General features: G+C 44.7%; 1 protein-coding gene across 2 annotated transcripts in view; it reads left to right on the forward strand.

Moving 5' to 3' along the window:
- The window catches only part of MTMR7 (myotubularin related protein 7), a 125,811-nt gene that overhangs the window by 76,598 nt on the left and 32,704 nt on the right, over positions 1 to 16,509 (forward strand). For both annotated transcript variants that reach the window (XM_040490073.1, XM_040490074.1), the window contains 2 exons: positions 2,760 to 2,888; positions 10,993 to 11,127. In XM_040490073.1, coding sequence (XP_040346007.1) covers positions 2,760 to 2,888; positions 10,993 to 11,127 — 264 coding nt within the window. The remainder of the gene's footprint in view (positions 1 to 2,759; positions 2,889 to 10,992; positions 11,128 to 16,509) is intronic.

The following is a 16,509-nucleotide window of genomic DNA, read 5'->3' on the forward strand; positions in this document are numbered from 1 at the left end:
ATGTAAAGAAAGAAAATTCAGAAGAAAATCTTTTTGTACTTTTCTGAACTCCCATTCTCTCTGAATTTTCCTACGTAATTTTCCAAACCAGACAAAATTTGGGGACGTGCATTGATTAGTTTCAGAATTTGTTAGCCTAAATTGCACCATGCTGTGCATTATTCATTGTCAGAATTTTTACTATGACTGCGTGAGCTTATTGCAAAAATGAGAGAGGTCAGTGCTATCCATGACTGTTTTTTAAATTTCTCTGTGAAAGTGCCATCTGCTTTCATGAACGCAGGGTGGATTCACTTTTTTTTCCAGCTTGGTTAAGAATTTGTATCTTGAAACCTGAGCTAATAGACACCACGAGTCTGACTTTTTTCCAAAGGTACTTTAGCTTCTCTTAGAGCTTCCCATGCAAGAGCTTATCAGAATGTCCATATTTCAGTTCTTAACCTTGAACTCTTTTTCACCTCAACTCAGTACTCTGGGGGAAGCAGGAGCCCCTGTAAATGGCATTGATGTGTCCCTAGAGGGGAGGGCATGACCACCACCGACTGGGTTGAGGTGTTAAGCTCTTGGTGTTTGCTCATGGTAACCAAAAAGGTCTACGTTGCCTTCACTGTGGTGAGGGAGGGCCCAGGTCTTCTTAAAGGGCAGGAAAGTTTTTCCTGCTCTTCTGGTGAAGAAAGAGGACCCGGAGTGGATAGCAAATGGTCAGGTCCCTAAGTAGATTGGGTCCAGGAGTATTAAGGACAGTGAGTTCTGGGTGTTTATCTCTCCTTTGGTCCTACACCAGGTATGGTGCACATAAAGGCTCCAGTGTGACACAAGCTGGACATCCTTTGGCTGTGGGAGGCCATAAGAGGACCTGACAGGAGCTCCACGGTTCCTAGCTCACCTCTTCGTTATTCAGAAAGGCTGTGTGTAATAGGCATGTTGAGAAATCTCACCTATTACTTCCTTATTTAATTTAATCATAACTTTGCAATTCCTTAGTGTTGTATAGTGGAGAAAGTAGGTGATTCCCGCCTTACTGAAAACCTCCCAATTTCCTTTTTAAAACTTATTTTAAGGAAATGTTGTAAGTCTGGTACAACGATTACACGTCTCTTGAACTTCAAGCTAGTGGGTGTGTCCTGTCTGGTGACATTCTAGCCGACTGACTGAAGAGAGGTGCAGATGCCAGACTTGCATGGGGAGGAGGGTGTAGTGTCTTGTGGTAGTAATTCCAGTAAGAACCCTCTGCGTCCAGCTAGGTTGGAGCATCTATTCTTGGGGCAAGATTTTCCTCCAGAGTATCAGTGTTCCCGGTACGGGATTTCCTCCAGAGTGTCAGTGCTGGAGCCTTGAAGTCTCTGAAGTCTTTGATAATCTTCCCTGAAATGTCTTTGGCTCAATGGTGAAATTACACTTGGAGCCTGAGAACGTCACTTTTGTGATCCTTTTATCTCCTGCTCAGTGTCGTGCACCAGTCTGGTAACAAAGACAGTGGAGGCAGGTCGGGGTGGGGAGGTACCATCACAGGACGATTTTCATGAGCTGGGGAGAGGAGGCTTGGCTCTTGCTTGGGGTGGGTTTCTGTTGCCTTCAGTTCCATCTTTGTAGAGGAGTGAGTGTGGGCTGGAGGTAGACCAAGGACAGGCAGCTAATGCATTTCCCTGTTGTTACTGCTCCTTGAGGACTCTTGAAATGGCCAAGAAGAAGGTGCTTGACTTCTGGAAAATAGCAGCCACTTTGGCAAAATCCAGGGAAATGCCATCTAGGCGATCTTCACATTGAAAAAAGATCGACTGGCTGATGTCAAAGCGAAATACATACTGAGCCACACGTCAGCGATTACTGTTGCTACCTCTAACATTTTTGTTAGACCTAGTCGTTTATAAAGTGCTTTGTCGTGGGTGTTACCTGAGTTGATCCTTACATCGACCTGTCGGGTATTATTTCTGTGTGTCATCAGTTTCAGAGGTCGGTGTAGTTTGACATTCCTGAAGGTCATTAAATTGGCAAATTGCAGCTATGTTCTGAAATGCTGATTCTGACTGAATCACGAGATCATTCCAAGGCTCCAGAGTTTACACTGTGGGAATCACCCCTAGTGATGGGCAGAAAGAATAAAATCATTTCTTACCATCTGTAAAATCAACATGTAAGAAACAGAAATAAAGCTGTTAACTTGTGTGGTACCAAGTCAGATCTAGAGAGTTACCTGAGCTGGAAGTGCAGGGAGGAAATTTCTTGAAGGAGGTGGAGTTGGGTTGTCCCTCGAGAATGGAGGAGATTTGGGAAAACCCAACGGAAGAAGTTTCTAGGGAGGGCACTGGCTGGACTGCTTTCTTGGAGGCAGGAGTGCACATGTTGTGTGCTGGGGACAGAGAAATGGCCCCAGGGGCTCACCCCTGGTGCTTGCCTCCCACTGTCAGGCTATCTTTCACTCAAAACAGGCAGCGAAATTGTTTTCAGTTCCCAGGATGCCGAATTATAATTTGTCCCTTCTTGAGGTGAGAAATGCCCACCTGTCCCTGTCTTGCTGTTCACAGTGCCCGTAGACAGAATGGGCAGTGCACAAGGACAGGTTGCTAAAGAGTGTTTGCTTCTTTTTGTGAGGATTTCATGGAATCACCAGCTCTTCATTTCTCCGAAGTAGCTGTTGGTAACAGCTTAACAGAAAACGTATATGCGCAATGCATAAGTATGCTGAATGGAATTTCTTGTGGCAGTTCACAAAGCATTACTGGATTGCCTAAAAATTCCCCTTGTGTTTTCCGTGACAGGTTTGTGATTCTTACCCTACTGAACTGTATGTTCCCAAATCGGCCACAGCACACATCATCGTGGGGAGTTCCAAATTCCGGAGCAGACGGCGATTTCCTGCCCTTTCTTACTACTATAGAGATAACCACGTAAGTCTCAAGGCATGCTTTTGTTTTATGCTTTGCTTTTCTTGTTTTATCATAAACAGGCACTCTCTAACAGTGTTCTGCTGTGTGCGTGTGTGTTTGGGTTCTTAAAGGGATGTGGATATTGCTGTATGTGGCATGACACAACACAACTATGCTTGAACTCTTACCTTATGTAGAAGTCGACCTTTCATGTTTATTTGATAATAAAGTAATGGGGATACCGTCAGAAAACAGTTAAATGTAATCATTCAAGTGAGTTCCTATCATTTTTTTTTAATTAAAAAATTTTTTTTGTTAATGTTTTTATTTATTTTTGAGACAGAGAGAGACAGAGCATGAGCAGGGGAGGGGCAGCGAGAGAGGGAGACACAGAATCTGAAGCAGGCTCCAGGCTCTGAGCTGTCAGCACAGAGCCTGATGTGGGGCTTGAACTCAGACCACAAGATCATGACCTGAGCTGAAGTCGGATGCTCAACCAACTGAGCCACCCAGGTGCCCCAACCTGTCCTTTTCTAAGTGGTCACCTCGGACAGCTCTGTGCTTATTCCAACAGTGCTGGAGATCCTTCGAAACACCTGTTTTAGAAAAGCTCCTGGAATCCATGGCACCTTCTTTTTGAGAATGGGTTTTATTTTTAAAATATTGTTTATAAAAGCTAGGATTCGATTTGTCTGCAGCTAACAGAGACTCTAAGTAAACGCTGCATTAAACAAGATAGAACTTTTTTTTCTCTCACATAACACTCCAGAGGTGGGCAGCCCAGGCCTGGAATCCTGTTCTCCACTACTCAGCCCTCAGGGACCCAAGCTCCTTGCACCCTTCTGCTCTGCCTTTCCGAGTCTTTGGCGCAAATTGAGGGACGTAGTAGATGACTTAGTAGCAGCCATCACTTCCACACAGCAGCAGGTGGAGAAGAGCTAATGAGCCCTCACAGCTTTCCGAGGAAGCCTCCAGAAACTGCCATGAGACTTCTGCTCACAGAAGTGATGAACTGCACAGGGCAGGCGAGAAAATGCAGTCTTAAGGGTAACCGTGGAAACAACTAAAATTTGTTCCATTTCTATGAAGGACAGGAAAACAAAAACAGGAGTCCACAATGGCCCTTGCCACACATTTCAGGAATTACTTGACTTTAGCCAGGTGAAAAGTTTGGTTTTCAAGCTAGATGTTATAGTTGTCGATTGAAAGCCAAATTAATAGCCATAAATAATTGTAACAGATGTCTGTGAGTGTGTATGCACATGCATGTACCGATGGGCAGGGGGGTCAGGTAGGGGCTGTGTCTGATTCTAGAAGGAGGTTTCCAAAAATAACCGTGAACAATGCCATCTTCTTCAGGCTAAGCATACAGCCTTCTGTGTCGCCTGCTTTGGAGGAAAATATTCATTTAGCAGTGTAATTTCCATTAATTGGAAGGATATAAATGGTCTTATTTTTCGTTAAACTCACTGCTCTGAAATGGGATCTAAAAAAGGCAAGGATAGTATTAATGTTCTGTATTACTTGACTCCAACTATATTTAAGCCTACACAGAACTGGAACAGGTACTGAAAGTCAAATAAAGATAGGGATTTCTTTAAAAAAAACCATGATGGAATGAATAGGGAATTTCATGACATCGTATTTGAAATTAGGATACCAGTAGCATTGGCACTTTTTGGAGCATCCATTCATAAAGAAGTAAGAGAGGGAGGATCTTTTATTCTTTTATTGTTGTTTAGAGGTAAGGGTGGGCTGGGTATTTATGATTTTTTTTTAAAAAAATTTTTTTTAACGTTTATTTATTTTTGAGACAGAGAGAGACAGAGCATGAATGGGGGAGGGTCAGAGAGAGAGAGGGAGACACAGAATCTGAAACAGGCTCCGGGCTCTGAGCTGTCAGCACAGAGCCCGATGCGGGGCTTGAACTCACGGACCGCGAGATCATGACCTGAGCCAAAGTCAGCCGCCTAACCGAATGAGCCACCCAGGTGCCCCTGGGCTGGGTATTTAAAAAGTGAGCCTAGGGGCGCCTGGGTGGCTCAATGGGTTGAGCGTCTGACTTCGGCTCAGGTCATGATCTCATGGTTCATGAGTTCGAGTCCTGTGTTGGGCTCTGTGCTGACAGCTCAGACCCTGGCGCCTGCTTCAGATTCTGTCTGCCCCTCCCCTGCTCACTCTGTCTCTCTCAAAAATAAATAAAAACATTTAAAAAATTTAAAGTGAGCATAGTATCCATCCTACTGCCTTTCCTTCTGTTTTGATATTCTTGAGAAAAGGATTTTTTTTTTTTTTTTTTTTTTGGTCACTGTGAGTATTGCAAAGGGCAAGTGTGTGCTGTCTCAGAATGGGTTAGAAGTTTTAGCAATTAGAGCTCAGAGACCAGCCTCTTCACCTGCTGACCTCAGATTCTCATTGTTCCATTGCTGCTCTTGTGTGCCATTCATTCTTTGATCTCCAGGCTTGAAAATGAATCATAACAGCCATCAGTTATAGTTTAAAATAATTGATTTCTTGTATTTAGAACTTCAAGGAAGACAATGCTTCATGTTTTAGCTCTTCTTACAAAGTAAGGAACAGAGATGCGTTTCTTTTTTTTTATATAAGTTTTTTGTTTACTTTTGAGAGAGAGAGAGAGAGAGACAGAGAGTGCACAAGCGTGGAGGAGGGGCAGAGATGGAGACAAAATCCTAAGCAGGCTCTGTGCTGTCAGCGTAAAGCCCGATGTGGGGCTTGAACCCATGAGCCGCGACATCATGACCTGAGCCGTAGTCCAATCTTCAGCTGACCGAGCCACCCAGGCACCCACAGAGATGTGTTTCTAAGCGTTGTTGATGAGCTGGTTACTGCAGGGAAATACTTAGCGTGCCCGCACATGCATACCCACTCTCCCACCCCCATGAATTAACTCTCTGCTGCAGGTAGCATTATGATCCATTTTGTTTTTTATAACATTTGGGTTTTAATATCAAAGTTAACTGTGTAAATCCTTCTGATGCAACCAGGGATTTTTATAAAGGGAAATATGATCCGGGTGGATTTCTGTGGTTAAATGGAAGATGTTTGAGATAACAAAGCAGCAGTTCGTGCTGTTGTTGCTTAGGAAAACTCATACCTAAACCAGGCAGTCTTCCATGCAAAGTAAACAGAAATCGTGTAAATGGTGTAAATGTGCTGATCTTTCTTTCTTCCCTTTTGTGGTTTCAGACTTTATAGACTTAAGAATATGTATTCCTGGGGTGCCTGAGTGGCTTAGTTGGTTAAGTGCTGACTTCGGCTCAGGTCATGATCTCACGGTTCATGGGTTCGAGCCCTGTGTTGGGCTCTCTGCTGACAGCTCAGAGCCTGGAGCCTGCTTTGGATTTTTTGTCTCCCTCTTTCTCTGCCCCTACCCTGCTTGCTCTCTTTCTCTGTCTCTCAAAAATGAATAAACATTTAAAAAAATAAAAAGAATACGTATTCCTATCCCAATAAAACTTATGCTTGTGAATAAGAATATCGTATTCTTTAGTTAAACTACTATTTCCCACATATCTTTTTGTTACCAAAGAGACACTTCTGATGGAGAGGTGGCTTGGCTAATGTGGGGTGTGGGACCCAATAGTTAGGTTAAGAGAAGCTTGGAGTGCACGTCATTGCATGAACTAGAAGTCCTGTGGAGAATCCTTTGATAGAAATGCCTCTGCTGAGGGTACATAATTCCTTTTGGATCAGTTTTTATCATATATGGTGTTAAAATCATATCCTATTCACTTGTTGATGAGATTAGGACTCCTGCCCTAGGGCTCCAGAGAAGGCTGAGCCCATGACACCCGACACTGGACGAATGAAGTTGTCAGCAGTGTATTTGTTGTGCACACTCACCCCAGGAGGGGAGGACATGGCTGCCATACAGGCCATGCAGGGCTGCACTCAGGAATAGAGGGAACCAGCAGGGATTGTGGGAGGCGGGCTTTGTAGTACCAAGAGGGTGAGGTGACCTCAGGTTCCTGCGAGGATGTGATTGGCTTGGTTAATTCCATGGGCTGGCAGGTGCCTGAAACCCTCAGCTCAGTCTTGAGCAGGAGCTACATCTGGTCCGTAGGGAGAATTGTCCAGCCAGGGAGCTTTGTCCATAGGAGCAGATGTAAAGGGGAGCTGGCCCTCCCAATTTTACCAGATGTCACAGGCAGCGCAAAATAATAATTTTAGGCCTTGAACTGCCTATGGGTTATATAAAGCCATCCAGACTCCCTTTGGATATCAAACTGTTGACAGCTTTGTACATAACAATTACAGATGTATAAATTATAAATGTCACTATGTTCAGAAGCCTGTGCCTGTTTGTTATTTACCAGCCCTTAGAATTGCTGTATCCTTTGTTCTTTCTTATTAAATGTTTTAATTTTTTTTAAATTTTTTAACATTTATTTATTTTTGAGACAGAGAGCATGAACAGGGGAGCGGCAGAGAGAGAGGGAGACACAGAATCTGAAACAGGCTCCAGGCTCTGAGCTGTCAGCACAGAGCCTGACGCGGGGCTTGAACTCCTGGACCGTGAGATCATGACCTGAGCCAAAGTCGGATGCTTAACCGACTGAGCCACCCAGGCGCCTCTGTTTTAATTATTTTTAAGAAAGCAGTTGTGCTTTAAATTGTGACTAAGGTGGTCTCCTAAATTCACAGCACAAATCTTTGGGAAACTCTGCAAGATTCCCAAAGAGGTGATTTCCCGTAAGAAAAATACAGACCTTCTTTCCTCCTTTTATAACTAATAGTTCTTGAAACTCACTATGTTTTAGGCACAGTTCTAAGAATGTTATATACTTCATCACACTCTATAGTTTTGCTATTATTTTCCTCATATTATAGATGAGAAAACCCAGGTTCAAAGACAATAGGTCAGTTACCCAAGATCAGATAGTGAGTGGGAGCAAACCATGGATTAAAAGCCAGACCTTCCTGAATGCTGCATCTTAATTCTCTATCATGCTTCCTGACTTATGATTTTGTCATGCTATATTATTTTGGCTAAGAATCCCAGATCAGAAAATATTATGCCTGGATGCAGTGTCTGGCTTCCCTAATTATTAGCTATAGTTAGCCCTAATTATTGACAGCGAGTAAGTTACTTCCCTTCTCTGTGCCTTGGTTGCCTCATTTATAAAATGGAGCAAGTCATAGATGTTATTGCATATGGTAGTTGAGAAGATAAAAATATGACAAAGGCTTTGTGATAGTGCTGCCATATAGCACACGTTCAGAAAATGTTGGATATTTTAATTATTAGTAGCATTGTAAATGAGGGGCTCATGACAGTTTACCATGGAAGAGCTTTACCTCTGCTCTCAGATGGGTGACATCAGTAAGAAAGGCCACCAGCGAATGGTAATAGTCTGTCACCAGTGTGACTGTCTGGGGGTGGACAGGGCGAACAGAAGCACTGTAAGACTACTTACCGTGCCACACAAAATTGGTGGCTGTATGTTCCCTCTGACGCAGGGAAGAACTCTGTGTGGAGCATGTCTATGGGTTATTAAGAAAATATAACTATGAGGGGCGCCTGGGTGGCTCAGTCGGTTAAGCGTCTGACTTCGGCTCAGGTCACGATCTCACGGTCCGTGAGTTCGAGCCCCGCGTCAGGCTCTGGGCTGATGGCTCAGAGCCTGGAGCCTCCTTCCGATTCTGTGTCTCCCTCTCTCTCTGCCCCTCCCCTGTTCATGCTCTGTCTCTCTCTGTCTCAAAAATAAATAAACGTTAAAAAAAAATTAAAAAAAAAAAAAAGAAAATATAACTATGAAATATTAAAGTAGAGTTGGCTTAGTGGGTTTAATATATCTGGTTTAACTTATTGGCCACATTTCATGGTGTAACTCTGCTCTGACTTAACCCTTCACTTAAAACTAGCGGCTGTCAGCCTGCAGGTCATTGTCATTCCCTGGTTTCATTTCACATTGGAAGTCCCACTTGCTCAGTGAGCATAGGTGTGGTCTGTGCACTCTCACCCGCTGAAGGTGTCTCCTTCTCCTCTAACTCTCCTGGTGGTCGAAGAAATTGCCTGGTGGTAGCTGCCTTCACTAGTACTTCTTTAACCCAGATGAAGCTCTAGGTCGAATTGTTCTCTTACCCACCAGAATTCCCTCAGGGCAGCAGGGCAGGCCCCGACCCCCCGAAGAGCAGAAGAAACAGAAAGAAGCCCCGGGCAAAGCCCCAAGAAAGCCCTCGGTGGCCCTTATCTATCTATCAGATGTTGCTTGTCTTCTGTCACCCAGCCCGCCTTCGGTCCCTGCCCTGCTTCACCTCTCTCCCGGACCAAGCCCTTGCCGGCCATCTCCATCCGCGTTCAGGCCCTCCATCCCTCTCTCCTCCAGTTGCAGGTGCACTTCTACCAACAGCTCAAGAGTTGTGCAACTCTGGAGAAGCTCTGCCACCCCTTTGCTTTGCTTGCCACTGTCCCATGCCCTTCGCTCCTGAATTCTGAACCTGGCTGCTGGGCTCAGAGTTCTTCACCCACCTCGGTGATTGCCCCTTGCTGTCACAGACTGCAACTGGAACTCTCTGGCAGTGGTCCGGTCATGTGTCTGGCTGTGGTGTGGTTCTCGGTCTTGCCAGCAGGTCCTCAGCTGTAATGGTGTAGGTGGTGTAGATAGTATAGATGGTATAGGTGGTGTAGATGGTGTAGGTGGTATAGATGGTGTTGATGGTGTAGGTGGTGTAGGTGGTGTTGATGGTGTAGATAGTGTAGATGGTGTAGGTGGTGTTGATGGTGTAGGTGGTGTTGATGGTGTAGGTAGTGAGAAACATTCCCGCCTTCTCCAGTGAGGACCACCAAAGCTTCCTGGTCTTCCTGGGAAACCCAAACCCTCACTGAGTGTTCCTGGGTTGAACGTTAGGGACACGTAGGCTGTGCTTGGACTCAGAGCTGGGTTGTCCCTTCAGGAGTAGAGACTTGACGTGCAGGTGCCCCGAGTGGACTCTGCCATGACTCTCTTTGGTGAGTTTCCCCTGCTTAGCCTGCCCGCCCGGAGCTAGAGGGTTCTCTTCCTCCCTGACCACCATGCCCTCCATCCTCTTCCCCAGTGGGCTCGCAGCCTCAGTGTAGGTTCTTGGAGAGTCATTCCTTTATTTTAAATGTTAACATCTAAGTCTGCAAAAAATACTTTGCCACAGAAGCATAAGTTTTATAGCTGCGAGGTTGTATCCGTGCTCACCTAATAATGCAGGGAAAGTTTTGCGCTGTTGTCTGTGTTGTCTGGTGATACGGTTTACTCTGTCAGAATCACAGAATTGGGAAATTGCAGAATAGAACGCAGGCCGATTCCAGAGAAGCCCCCCGCTTCTCTCACACCGGGGCCATCGGGGTGTATGCCTGCTGACCTTAGGTGCCCGAGCTACCAGCTGCCTGGGCTTTCCTCATAGTGAAAACGTTCCCATTTAGCATTAGAGTTGGGTTTTGGTATCTGTTTCTAAATGAGCTGATAAAAAATTTGGAAAGCATTACAAAATAACGTGTTTTTAACTAGTCCTGCTATTAGCAAGTATCCTGTAAATTTTAGGAGAATAGTTATTTATTTTGTATTTCTACCTTCAAGAAAATAAAATAATACCTGTGGAAAGGAAAATAAGCTATATATTTATTTTTAATTTTTTTTAACGTTCATTCATTTTTGAGAGACAGAGAGAATGTGAGCAGGGGAGGGGCAGAGAGAGGGAGACACAGAATCTGAAGCAGGCTCCAGGCTCCGAGCTGTCAGCACAGAGCCCGACACGAGGCTCAAACCCACGAACCGTGAGCTCATGACCTGAGCCAAAGTTGGACGCTTACCTGACTGACCCACCCAGGCACCCTCGGTGAAAGTAGGCTACTTAGATGGCTTTACATTTCATCAGTTAGGTCCTATCTCAACATCCATGCATACTCCTAATTTCTTACACCGAGAAACTTTGCACTGTTTGCCCTTGTTGTGGTTTCTTTGGCCTGCATTAAAAAGAAACCAAGCTGGACTTTTGGAAGGCATTCAGACACTTCTACAAGCTGGTGTGGGGTGTAAGTGAGCCCGGGCTCATGGTTGGGGACATAGTCTGCAGCTGTCCGTGGGAACAGTGGCACGCTTTCTGATGCTGTGGCCGCGGCCTCTCCCCTCAGGCCTCCATCTGTCGGAGCAGCCAGCCTCTGTCCGGCTTCAGTGCCCGCTGCCTGGAGGACGAGCAGATGCTTCAGGCCATCAGGAAAGCCAATCCAGGAAGTGACTTCATTTACGTTGTGGACACTCGGCCCAAAGTAAGTGTCGCTGTTCCGTCCCGATGCATGTCTTTGCAGCTCTGAAGCCTGAAACTGGAGACGAGGCAGAGCCAAGGAAACGGACGGCCGTCCCCCACTCAGGGCGCTTCATCTGCAAAGGGGCTGTTCCTCTTTGGCCACCCCGCTCGGCCCTGTGTTTCTTCCTGGGTGAGTGTTTTTCTGCCTGTGAGTTTCCTCATCACGTCAGGTACTTTTGATAGTTCCCCCGCTGCTAGGAGTGTACTGGGTATACAGTATACACAACACATGAGTGTGGTTTAATTTTGGAGCTTGCTCTCCTAAATACACCAAATTATTATTAAAAAATTTTTTTTAATTTTTTTTTTTTAATTTTTAAAAATTTATTTTGAGAGAGAGAGAGCGCGCACAGGCACGGGAGGGGTAGGGAGAGAGGGAGACACAGAATCCAAAGCAGGCTCCAGGCTCCGTGCTGTCAGCACAGAGCCTGATGCGGGGCTTGAACCCACAAGCCGTGAGATCATGACCTGAGCTGAAGTCAGACGCTCAACTGACTGAGCCACCCAGGCGCCCCAATGTTTATTATTATTATTTTTTTTGAGAGAGAGGGAGGGGCAGAGAGAGAGGGGCACAGAGGATCCCAAGTGGGCTCCACACTGACAGCAGAAAGCCTGATGTGGGGCTTGAACTCCTGAACCAAAATGGGAGATCATGACCTGAGCCGAAGTTGGATGCTTAACTGAGCCACCCAGGCACCCCTACCAAATTATTTTTTTCACTTGTTTCTAAAATGACCTTTTTTTCTCTGACAATGAATTACTGTGGCTCTACCACAGTTCAATTTTTGTGAGGTGTTCAGCTGTACTATTTCAGATTCACCTTGCAGCAATCTGTATCTGTGACTTGGAAAGATTTACAGTATATACTGTCAAGTGAATGAAAAAGTCACAAAATAATATGCATGCTCTTGTGTTCATGTAAAAAAAATTACAGGTTTATGAAAATAGAAAGAGATCTGGAAGGATATGTGGCAACCTGTTAAAATTCCATAGAGAAGGGTGGATTTGGGGAGGTAAAAAACTTTCTACATGTCTCTTATTTGTAAATATTATTTAATTATGCATGTATTCATATACCAATTTTATAATTTAATCAGATGGTCAATAAGAAATCTAGTGGTCGAGGGATAAGCCAAGTCCATCTTGCAGGGTATCTCGATACCACACAAGTTTCCTTTTTTTTTTTTTTTTTTATGCCTGTTAGCATTAGGTCCAATTTAATTTCTAATTTCATGGCCTAGACCCATTTCTTTGTAAACCAGTCAACAAAAGGAGTCCTCAATGGGATGTGCCAGTGAATATATGGAAACAAAATCACCTACAACTACATGGAACATATAGGACAAAATGAGATGACCAAACAAAATGGCCTTAATCAACATATTTGTCATTATAACTTCTTGCCAGTAATGAAAATGTACATGTGCCTATGCCTGAGGAGAGAGTAGTACATGTGGCCCATGCTCCACATGGGTGTGGAAAGGTGTTCAAGATCTAGTATGCGACAAGAGTGAGATACACAAATATGTATGATGTCATCCCATTTATGTAATAATAATTGTAAACATTATATATTATTCTATACATTGACAAATTTGAGGGTATGTATGCCAAGCCATTAACAGTGGTTTTTCCTGTGGGGAAAGAGGAGGATTTTCAGAACTTTTTTACCTCATAAATGATAGTTTGAAGATTGTTGTCATCATGAAAAGGTTAAAAGACCATAAGGACCTTAAATGTTAAACATAGCTACCATATGAGTCAACAGTTCTACTCCTAACTTGAGAGAAATGAAAACACATGTCTACCAAAAACTTATCTGTGAATATTTCTTGATTAATAATAGCTTAAAAGTAGAAACAACCTGGGGCACCTGGATGGCTCTGTTGGTTGAGTGTCCAACTCTTGATTTCGTCTCATGTCATGATCTCACAGTTCATGAGTTCAAGCCCCGAGTCAGGCTCTGTGCTGACAGTGCAGAGCCTGCTTGGGATTCTCTCTCTCTCTCATCCCTTCCTGGCTCTCTCTCTCAAAATAAGTAAATAAATAAATATAGTAGAAACAACCATATGTCCATCAACTGAGAATGAGTTAATAAAATGTAGTATATCCATTCAAGGCAATATTATTGGCTATAAAAAGGAATGAAGTACTGATGCGTACCACAATGTAGATGAACCTTGAAACTGTTACATGAAGTGAAAGAAGTCAGGCACAGAGGATCACACATTGTGTGATTCCATTTATATGAAATTTTCAGAATAGACAGATCCATAGATACAGAAGGTAGGCTGGTGGTTTCCTTGGGCTAGAAGGATGGGAGGAAACGGTGGGGGGGACATGGGTAGAGGGTTTCATTTTGGGGTGATTAAAATGTTCTAAAATTAGATTGTAGTGCCAGTTACACAATGGATATATTACACAAGCGGATGGATTGTATGGTCTGTGAATTCTGTGTCAGTGAAGCTATTTTTAAAAGGAACACAAGGACACAAGAAACATTAGAACAGGAAGCAGGAAACAGTCCAAATGATGGACAGCCCAAATCCATTGTATACACTGATAGGTAACTATAGACATAGCCTATACTCGTGGGCCGTGTGAGAATTGAGAATTGGGTGTTATCCATTATGTAGGCACTCAGAGCCTGGCAATTTTCAATGCTTCTCTGAGCCTCGGTTCATCAAATATTGTGATGCATGGCCTGGTTCACTTAATTGGATGGTTTCCTAATGTAAGATCAGTGCCCTACTCATACCCTCAACCTTCGAACAGTCCCGTGCTCCTGACCCAAGTGCAGTAGTGGGATAGTTGTGGGCCAGGCCACGGGGATGGAGTCCCTTTCAGATGCCAGATCAGCAAATCATTTGTGGAGATCAATGATAAAATGCATGTTACAGCTGTATCACATTATAGCAGATTATATGTAAAGGATTCCCTTCCTTTTAGGTAATATGAAAACGAAATACCCTGCTAAGAACTTCAAACTGGAAAAAAAAAGAAAAGGCTGCTCTGCTTGAAGATTTTCACTTGAAAGATACCAGAAAACCTCTGACTTTACTGTTCTCTTTCCATTTGTGCTTTTTTCTCGGGCTTATCACAGTACAGCCCCTCCCTTCTTACCTTGACTGCATTCTGTCCTCTTTATTGCACGTTTTGTGTAAGAAAAGGCTGTTTGGACTTGCCTCGTGGTCAGAGGGGAATTAAAGAATGCCAGCATCTTAGGTAAATGTGCTGAAGACGAGATACACAAGGAGAGGACAGGGGCTTTCCTGGGTTGGGACGCCTTTCTCCTGTCCCGTTTTCCCAGGTTTAAATACAGCCAAACAGATTCACCTACTGATGGCAGGGCCAGTGAACCAAGTGTGCACTGTGCTATGTAAACCTCCTGGGAAATGTGGCAGCTGTTGAGCCTGGCATATTCCGGATTTAAAATGAATTAATCCAGGGGATTTGATTTGAAGGGTATATTTAGCACTAAGCGTGTTTACTCTTGGTGATAAGAAGTTCAATGCCGATCCATTAAAGAAAATTGGCGTGTCATACAAGTGCCCTGTTCTTGTATTTGCTCACGCATACACACACTTCACATGAGTTTTAAACTGTTTGCTTAGAGCTTTCATTCTTCCAAAGAACACGTCTGTTGGTTTTTGTTCCAGAGTGTCAGGCTTCCTTGGTAGCCAGGAGATGGAGTCCCTGTTTGCTCTAGGTGGTGGGCAGGGGGAAATGGAGCTCTCAGGTTTAACTAAAAAGAGAGAGGAACAGGAGGCAACCCCAACCATTCCTGTCCTCAGTGAGGCTAGCCCCACATGCTGCCTCTTGAGGTGAAAGCCTTCTGAATTGCTTGTTGACATTAAAAACTTGGGAGGCAGAGCAGTGAGGTCCTCAGTATGTTTGAATATCTGCCCCCCCGCCCACCAAATATATGAGGCCAAATCTTACTGCTGGGATTTGGTGCATTAAGCTGATATGAAATAACGTGGATTCAATCAATAGAAGTTGAATTACAAAATGGGAGGTAATTAATTTTATCTCAACCTTGTTCATGACTTCTCCTTGCTTTATTCTGGGTCTTGGCTGGGCTTGTAAAGATGCCAGGCACCACTTTGTCGTTTAATTCTTACAATAGTCCTGAAAATTGGGACGTGTTTTCTTTTTATGGCTAAGGCTTGGATTTAGAGAGGTAAAATAATTTGCCCAAGGTTGCACAGGTCAGAGCAGAGCCCACATTCAAATCCAGGCCTGTCCGATGCCAAAGCCCAAGCTCCTTCCACTTGACCATGGAGCTGTTCACAGAAGTCAGAGCCCTGTGTGCACGTGAGGCTCAGGAGGGTTGCCACCTCCGAGCACACACCCACTGAAGATGGAGACCTGGGCTGAAGAACCAACCACAAGCTCAGCCCAAATCAGGGCCAGGGCCAGAGGAGCCAGAAGGGCTCTGAGCTGTGCTCTGATGCCTGCACCTCGGCAGGAAGTGCTGCGCGGTACAGAGAAGGGGTGAGGAAAGGCAGCCACCTGCGTCTGCGAATGCTCAGCCTTTTGTCCTTGCTCCTTCTCCAAAGACAGCTTGATGGTTATGGCTTCTAATGGCACTCTGTAAGCAATTTTGTAGTTGCATTACAGAATGTTGGATATTTTTGTGTTTCTCTGGGATTGGTAATTTTGTGGTTCTTACTTAGCAAATCCTGTGAGCGGGGGGGAGCTGAGAGAACCCATAGTAAAGACGGAGGTGCCTGAAAGAGGAGAATCTAGGATCTCCTTTTTTAGCAGGATGTGGACCATCCTTGCCGATGGGCACTATGGCGGAGAGCAGGGGGAGAGGGAATTGGAGAGACAGCAGTATTCAGAGGCAGTGGAACGTCTTCACGCCTTCTCTTTGGTAGTGCAAGGACAGAGGAGTTTCCCTGTGGGTCTAGTGGGCACAGAGGAAGCAAGTGCCCAGGAGCCATCTTGCTAGTGTCCCTCCAAAGACTCCCTCCCGAAGTTTCCAGCTGCAAGTGACTGCAGGGTGTTTGAGGGGGTTAGAAGAAGTTCAAGCCTGAGGGATCTCCCATGTCAGTGACTTGTGTACCTCATATGTTCAAGAGCCCACGTGTGTGCCTCAGGGGTTGCAGCATTTGGACACTTGCACCAAGAGGGCAGGGAAAGCCCATAAGTGTTGCCAGTCAAGCAGTGACCTCAGTGGAGAGAGAACTGCAGTCTTGCCAGCTTTATGAAGAGATGGTTATCACTTTTCTTATCCCTCCTCTGTACTACCTCCCCACTCTCCCAAAACAGTACCTAGAAGAGGAACGAGAAGCAAGGAGAGAGGACCCCTCACCAGTACTCACAGCCTGTAACGAGA

The sequence above is a fragment of the Herpailurus yagouaroundi genome, unplaced genomic scaffold, assembly GCF_014898765.1.
Source record: "Herpailurus yagouaroundi ecotype Mexico unplaced genomic scaffold, PumYag 181, whole genome shotgun sequence".
NCBI lineage: Eukaryota > Metazoa > Chordata > Mammalia > Carnivora > Felidae > Herpailurus > Herpailurus yagouaroundi.